This window comes from Ruditapes philippinarum, unplaced genomic scaffold, assembly GCF_026571515.1.
Source record: "Ruditapes philippinarum isolate M1 unplaced genomic scaffold, ASM2657151v2 ctg11098_1_1_1_1, whole genome shotgun sequence".
Lineage (NCBI taxonomy): Eukaryota > Metazoa > Mollusca > Bivalvia > Venerida > Veneridae > Ruditapes > Ruditapes philippinarum.
Genome location: NW_026855059.1, coordinates 4164 through 12869, shown reverse-complemented (window position 1 = coordinate 12869; position 8706 = coordinate 4164). Strand labels below are relative to the sequence as shown.

The 8706-nt window shown below is 30.6% G+C and overlaps 1 protein-coding gene across 1 annotated transcript; it reads right to left on the bottom strand.

The window, feature by feature from the left end:
• Positions 1 to 1357: 1357 nt before the first annotated feature.
• On the bottom strand, positions 1358 to 8388 carry LOC132741983 (muscarinic acetylcholine receptor M5-like). The gene is made up of 4 exons (XM_060730257.1): positions 8011 to 8388; positions 3581 to 3710; positions 2841 to 3475; positions 1358 to 1416 (listed from the first exon to the last, which is right to left on the bottom strand). Exons 1-4 carry the CDS (start codon positions 8366 to 8368, stop codon positions 1358 to 1360), a joined length of 1182 nt encoding a protein of 393 aa, XP_060586240.1. The 5' UTR covers positions 8369 to 8388.
• Positions 8389 to 8706: the final 318 nt, after the last annotated feature.

Genomic DNA, 8706 nt, shown 5'->3' with positions numbered 1-8706 from the left:
TATCACAAATATTATAGGGCTTTAAGAATATGCACGACTTATATATAAATCACAAACATTATATGCATGCCTTATATATTCTCAAAAACATCACAAACATATATAAAGTATAAATCTATCAATTGGCACAAATACAATACGGCTTAAAAAGTATATCGATTTAATTCAATTCAAAGTGCAAGCGTTCGGAGATGCTTATGACTGAGTGCATTGTGTGTTTCTTTTATTCCATAAGCCTACTTTATCATCCATGTTCAAGTCTTGTAATTAGATATACCTATCCCGAAATAAAAGTGCAAATCGTAGCAAAATAATAAAATTTAAGGGTAATATTGCGTTCTGTTCAAAAATATACTAATGTGAAATATCCTATTTAAAGTCATGAATTGCAAAACAAAAGTGCACAAGTAAATACAGTAGAATCCCTACTAAAGACCACCTCGGACAACCTCGGATTTAAGACCAGTTTTAAAAAGAACAGAATATTCTGTTCTTTATGTCAATGGTTACATGATCCAGAATTAAGACCACCTTACTTATCCACTTTTAAGACCACCAAATTCAGTCCCAATTCATTATTTTGTTCTTTATTTGACCTAACTATTGAGAACACTGATATTAAAATCAACACCTTCCTAGATCTTAAATATGTTGTTATGTTGTTTATATCTGCTTGATTGCTCTTAGGCATGACACTTGATTTCACAAAGTGTCAAAAACTGTTATTTATGGGATATTTAATGAAAAAAGGTGAGGAAGTTAATTTCATAGTGGTTAAATGTTGCTTTAAACACATTTGTTTTGTGAAGAAATAATGTCTGATATGATATGTGAATTATGTGCATCATAATAATTACTATTGAAATCAGAACAAAGAAAATTGGATATTAAATTTCTTCAGAAATATGTTTTCTACATTATAATATACTTTCATATTGTTTTTGCAGGTTAAGATACATATTGTTTGTTCCAACAAAATGACTAAAATAGACCCTGATCATTACGTGTGTAAGCAATGATAAGAATATCCACAATTAGGACCACCCTACAATTAAGACCAATTTGTTCCAGTCCCGATGGTGGTCTAAATTGAGAGATTTTACTGTACATGTATTAGAAAACTTGTGCAATTATCGAAAGACATAATTATAATTCATGTAATCCGCGAGCAGATTATCATTCAATTGAAATTAAATCAAACTGACATAGTGATGTAAAGAATCCCTGTATCTAAATTAACAAAGCTGATGAATATTTCTCAACAAGGACAGGACCTTATTGAATTGCGGGAAAGCTGTATGTACCAATTGCCAAACAAACCAACTGTATCACAGCAAACAATTAATCACTACTTACATTAACTGTTATTTTCACCATATCTTTCTGCAGTCATAGTAATCTCTTTTCCTATTTGAGCTGAAAGTTTTTAATCTTTGCTACTATTGGCTTTCATGTACCACCTTCACAACTTCATCTTGAAAACCCTAATATTGATAATTGATAGTTCCTCAAACGGAAGCTTGATAAGTTTCTGATGAAATTCAGTAGCTTAAGGATAAATCTGTATTTTCATACTTGTACTAAGTTGTTAGTACTTGCGGATAAATTTGTTATTTCTGGTTAGTAATCCAGAAAAGCCGGTAAAGTGGATCGACGGCTAAAATATGACCGGAAAACAAACAAACAAACAGAAAAGACTTTTTCTACAAATGTTTGACACTCTTGGTATTTGTTTGTTTCATAAAAGAGAAAAACTTTACGATCGTTTTATTAGTAGCTTACCAATAATATCACCTTATTAATCATTAGCGTACTGCATTTTATTTCGTTTACATTGTGAACCAAATTGTTACAATCGTACAAACGTGTTAAACTTTATGTTGTTGTGTTGTTTTTTCTTTTTTCTAAAAAATCTATTCAGCTAGCAAGAGTTGGGATATAGTTGGGGAAAACTTGATAGAAAGGCAAAGGACATAGTTTTTTGGCGGACCCTGGTGGACGCCTTTCTTTGTATCCTTAGACGAAGAGGATATAGATAGAATTATCCTCTGTATACATGTATATAGCAATTAACGCAATGTGATGATAAATGTTTACTGATGTGCGTATGCATTTAAAAATTGTTAAATACTAAGAAAGACAACCATTGTTTTATTGCAATTGTGTTCTTATTGTTTCAGAAATGTCCACCCTAATAAGTGTGGATTATGTAGTGTGTATGTTAAAGTTATGCTGCATTCCATGTACATTATCCTCCTTATCTTGTATTAAAATACGGAAACAATGTTATTTTTGCAGGGTTCTTTTTCTTCGTTTTTTTTGTCTGCGTGTGGGGTGTAATTGTTCACAGTAAGCATTCGAATCCAAAAATAGGAATTTAAGCAAGGCATAAGACACACGTAATCAAGCAGAAAAAGACAGACAGACGTGGGTTAATACAAACCTACTATTTATGTCATGATACTACCCATCTATATTTTGAAATAATTTATATAAAATGTAAACTAGTATTTATGTATGTATGAAGGTAGGTAGGTGGGAAGGCAGGAATTCGAGCGCACGTATGTGCGTGCTAGGTGTGAGCAATAGAAAACCGTATGTTAATGGAACAAATGACTTTATTCTTAATAAATAAGTATATATTTTAACAATGATAATATCATCAAATGATTTATTTGCAATTGCATCAAAACAAACAGAAACAACTTTACATATTGTATCGCAATAAAACAGTCATATTTTAGTAATTATGCCAATGTCAAAATTATTATGAATGATATAAGGATATTAACTTTTACTTTATTTCTTACATAATATTTTAATAAAGGCTAATCGAAAACCTGGCGAGCTTAATGTGTAAACTATTGGGTTTACAGTCGAATTTACGTATGTCATCCAAAATGTTACATGCCAAAAAATTTCTGGCACCAAATTTGGCTTTGAAATAGAAATGTCAAATACAATATGAAATGGAAACCATAGTAATGCATAAGATAAAACAATTAATTGCAAAGAGTAAAATATCTTCTTTTCTTTTTCTAAACGTCTATATGTCATACTTTTGTGTTGTGGTTTTAATTCACATGTATTTTGCTTTTCATCACTTATGAAACTGACACATTTCGTGTGTGCTTTTCCAGTTCGATTTGAATCGTTTGTTTCACTTTCGGTGTCAACAGATGTACTTATTGTTTCCCGATTCTTATCCTCATTCTGTGATGCGGACGCCGTGGGACTTTGCAGTGACTGTCGAATTCGGTATATTGCAAAATTTTGTTTAATCTTATTTCTGAAATATATTGCCACGTGAATGTAACAATATAATATAGTGATAAAAGGGAGATGATGTCCAAGCACTGCTACAACGTAAACCAATTCTTGATTCAGAGAAGGATCCCACAAACACTCATTAGGTGAACTGTTTTTTAGCCGATCAAGAAGCCATGGAGGTACCCACAATACTAACATGAACGCCCTAAAATATATCAAGAAAACATTGAATGAAAAAATATGTAATTTTGTCAAACTTATATACTCAATAAAGGCAACGTTAAAAGTAATCAAATACTGCATGCCTTACCAAATGGCAAACATACTGATAATGCATCTTTTTTTGGTATGGAAACGCCTGTAGTTGTAACTCCATGTCACACTCCAAAATCTGTCCACCGAGATCAGAATCAAGGTGAAAACTGACACAAAAGTCATACCTAAAGAAAAACGCATGATATTAGTTAAAATAATTCCCGGCTCATTAAGTAAGCCACGTGATGTGGTAAATATCGTAGCAATTATCTGCATAACACGAGCACAATTACTTTTTAAAAAAAAATATTATAATAGCTTTCAAAATTGCTTATCTGTACATTTTGAAAAGCATTTTCCAGTTGCCTGGCCCCAAAAACGTGGATTGTAAAAACCGTTTGCAATAGGTAAAAAAAACTCTTTTTTTCACTTCACAATATTTTACTTTTAAATTCATTTTCATAATTTAAGGATAATAAGCATGAATCTGGAGGCATACTGTTTTAACAATAGCTTAACTCCACTTTTTTATTTTTTATTTACATTTTCACTAAGCCTCCGGTTAGCATTAATTAAACAATAATTAGAAAAGCCTACACTGTTCACAAGCAGCTTTTCTCGTTACTTTCACGAATTATATTAAAAGAGGCATTGTTTACATCAATATATTCGAAAGAAAATCTCTAAAGTAACTGGACAATCATTTTGTCATTACAGAAAAGAAATAAAATTATTATAATCCTTAGGATTTATAGCTGTCGTTTAGTCTTATTATTAAGTTAATATAAAGATATATGAACCATTTTTATTTGTGTCTAATTGGTATTACTATTGTTTATAATGCAATCTCTGCCGGCACAACTAAGGCATTAAGGTTAATAATAATTCATTTGTTTACAATAGGTTGGCAATCGAAATAAAAAAAAAACTTTACATAAAAAAGGAGAAATCAAAGTGCTGCAGCACTGAATGCGACGGACATGCAACCGGAGAGACATTAAGGTGTTTTTTTTTAGAAAAACAACAACACAAAAGATATAACAGAGAAAATTTGTTCCATACATGTTCGAGATTTGTAGAGCAATATATTTTATGTGTCCCATTCTGATATAATTCAGATTTTCTACTTTCAAGCAGAACAAGTCCAAATTTTTAAATACAGAATGAAATGAATGTATAAAAACTCTGGTCAAACTTGTAAATCAGTGTCACTTGTAAATCAGTGTCCCATTGTTTTATTCCAAGAAATGATATGTAAATAGAAAAAAAATGTCAACGAAATATTTCTACAATAAAACCATGCAAATAAACTTCAATCATAATACATAATACATGTGAGAATGTTAATTAGAATTGCTTCGTGTTATATCATTGTGGGCATGTAGACAATAAAATATAAGTCATTTATATTTTCATTTCTCTTGGATATGTTTCATTAAAAATATTTTTTGTTAAAATCATCAGCAATTAATGGTGTATTTTTTTAGATTTTTTTTTCATTTACGTCACTTAAGCACTACAGTGTTTAGTTGTCCCTTTCAATTTCACACTAAAAATTCCATTTTCAACTTGTTTGCTTCTTACAATTGTATAGAATTTCTTAAAGTATTGCATGTAAACAAAGTAAGTATATCCGCTGGTTTATTACATGTATAATGTGTACTCGTCCGAAAGTCAGCACAGATGATGAAGAATCTATTTTTAGAATAGTCTTATCTTCTGGTCGAAGGCTATAGGTTAACTCATATCGTGACCTAGAAAACTATGTAAACAAAACACAAGAATCGGAAGTAGAACTGATATAATAACTTCCTTCAATAAAGACAAGTAGAAATTTTGATGCTAAAGCATCAAGTCGCCGGATAGAAAAATGATTGTATTATCATAAATATAAGAAAATATAAGTTTAATGGTTCAAGTATAAAAATAAGAGGAACAATGAGTTGAGTAATGTTTGCCACTGAGGCTTGTAAGGCAAGTGCTATGCTAGTAATTAATCTTCTAGTAATTGTACTTTATACATAATTATACTGTTGTACCTTACACTGAAATCCTAATAGGTTACTAGTTCAGATTAAGATAATTACCGACAAATAATTACCGATCATCGAAAAGTTGGAAAGTGACTATTGAAATATATATGTTTAAATTATTTCATGAAACAATGCAATTTTACTGTAAAAGTGTTGTTCATCATTATTATGTGCTATCGAAAAAACATTTATTCCAATCGTTACATTCGATATATAAAATTAACGTATAATTGCCTTTCAGTGCGATAAACTATCAACACAAAGATAGTTTGTTTTGTTTTTTCTATGTATCTAATACGATTCCGGACCCTAACGTCATAACGTTTTGGAAACCTGCGTGACGGAAACCGACGGAATATACCGAAATCAACGATTACCATTATATTTTTCAATACTGTGCCTCTAAAGCATAAAATTATTTTGGGATGTTCAACCTAAACTAATCTTTTGAACTTTCTTGTCGATAGTTTGACAGAACGGGCCAAGTTTAACCCTTTACCAAGAAGAAAGGAAAATGTTTTGAAAATTTATTTTTAATGTGTAAAATATGAGTAAACAGGTTTTTCTAATGATATAAAGTATGAAAGTGATTAATGAAAAATAACTTATGTATTTATCTGTACAAAATTACAATGATTTGCATTTTATCAGTAACCATGCATACCTTTGCCAACCATTAACCGTTACCTGCATATCTTATCAGCAATCTGTTACTATTAATAGATTTTATAACGATATACAACATATATAAACATGTAGTCACGTGATTCTTACGAATTACCAGGGAGAATCTGTTTTTAATTATATAAAATAATGTAATATAATAGGTCTCATAAAATATAAACAACCATAAAATTTTAAAGTGTCATTTCAAATATCAATCATGATTTATATATTATAAAATAGCAATGCTTGACACATAGAAAAAAGTAAAAGTTACCCTAATATTCAATGACTGATCCTTGGGCATACGTTATTGATTCATTTTATGAAAACTGTAATGTTGCTTTTTAAGATGTCAATATGTGTATATTTCATTTCACTGAGCAAAGCTATCATATGTTTGAATTTTTGAGATTACTGAAAAATAATTGTTGTCTTTAATTGTTCAATGATTGATATGTTTTTATTTTTAGATTTTAAGGGCTTCTCCTACCATAGGTTTAATATTCAACTGTTACAAATATAGTCGCCGGTTTCTACCAGCGACTAATTACCATGAAAGACGACATGGTGGTAAAGTGTTAAAAAACTCCCTTGTTACATGCATTTTCAAAAATAGATATTTATAATACTAACCATTGTTCTGTAGTCTAATTTATTAATAACTGATGGATATTCAGCTAAAAGAGTTCTTCTTTTATCAATGCGCGAGTTATTCTAAAGTCACGAACAACTTTTGATCTGTTAAAAAAAATGTTTTGTTTAATGGGGAAATATTTATTTCCTGCGTATAATTTCTAGGAATTATTGAGCTTACTCCTTAATTATAGCATAATTTGCTGTCCTACTTTTTCGACAGCGGTAAATCGTTTCAGCAGTTATTTGCATAATTGCGCAGTTATACTACAGGGCTACAGCGTTTTTATCAATCAAATACGTTTATATTTTAACTTGGATATCTTAATTTGAAATTGAAAAGGCTAAATATTGAAGTTTTTAAGATATCCCGACGAAGTATGGGAGTTTCATAGGATCAAATTCATGTACTATTTCGTGGGCTGTTATTCGGTTGAGGACACATTGCGCGATTGTAGCCCACGAAATCCCATGTGTAGATGACATAGCTCTGAACGCGCCTGAGGGCGCATCCGCCGCAAAAAAGAAAAAACATTTCAATAGTTAATCAATAAAAATCATTAACCACTGGCATAAAGTTAAACACTGCTCTTCGTTCAGCCAACACTCCATAATAAAAAATAAATTATTCAGATAATTTAAAAGCTATATTTTAATTTTTTAGAAAGCTTGATTTATTTATGTTCTGTGCCAAGTGCCATGAGTACCATTTCGCTGAACCATGATTTGCTTCATGGACGTTTTTAATATGAGTATAATATTTATTATGATAAACACAAATACCACTCTTTTATGTTCTGCTACTTTAATTGCTAATAACTTTATATCCAACACTTAACTTGATAATCGAATATATCTTAATTTTCTTAAAAATCGAAAGTTGGTCTCTAGAGAAAAAAATAGCATTGAATTTTGAGGCTGCATGTAAAATTAGAATGCAATTTTATGAAATTCGGTTAGAATAAGTCTTGGAAAGCTTTAAGTTACTGTAAAATTAAAAAAAAAAAGATTATTTCAACGGTTAAACAAGATGTCTTGGGTATATATCAGTTTAATATTAAATTACACAAATAAGAACAGTCAAGTTATTTGATTTTCTTTATATTTCAGATAAAAGCAAATTGCGAATACTTAAATAACTTCAGTCTATGACTATGTAGGAGTCTAAAAGATAACAAAATAAAACTTATTCTACAACCATAATCAAAGAAGATCCAAGCAGCACAGAGAACTTCTCCGAAAGGCCAGTATCCAAAGACCATGTGTGTTGCTTGGAAACTCATAGCAGTCACGGCCACTGCCACATCTGTTATAGCCAGGTTTACAATGAAGTAGTTGAAAGACGTCTGAAGCTTTCTATCTATTTTCACGGCGATCAAAACCAGTGTATTGCCAAATATTGTTGCTATCACAATTCCATAAAGAACTATCCCAACTACCACTTTATTCCAAGATATGTTTACATCTATATCCCTTTCCTTAGTATTATTTGATTCAGCTGTAAAGATCATGATTTTTTTTAGATTTTTAAATTTATTACTTCAACAGTTACATTCACCGGTTGTTCGCCAGTTGTTCCTTACTGTAAGAAGCAAAGTATCATCAGTTAATTATAAACCTACAAATGACACCTCTAACGAGTACGACGCTGTTAGATAGATCAATTTTAAAAGTCAATAAATTCATTTTCAAATTTTAATATGCTGCTTTATCACATAAACCAAGGCACAGGAGTGTAATAAAGCCATTTAATAAAAAACGATATTACACTAGTGTAATAACACTTTGACGTGACGTCATTTGCGCTATATAGAAACATAGCGTTAAAGAGCGCTAATGTTAGCGTTAC

Coding starts and splice junctions, on each gene's coding strand:
- LOC132741983 (XM_060730257.1), bottom strand. CDS start 8,368: ATGATCTTTACAGCTGAATCAAATAATACTAAGGAAAGGGATATAGAT. Junction 3,711..8,010: donor ATCTTTTAGACTCCTACATA/GTCATAGACTGA, acceptor GTTTTTCTTTAG/GTATGACTTTTGTGTCAGTT. Junction 1,417..2,840: donor TTACACATTAAGCTCGCCAG/GTTTTCGATTAG, acceptor AAAAACTTTCAG/CTCAAATAGGAAAAGAGATT.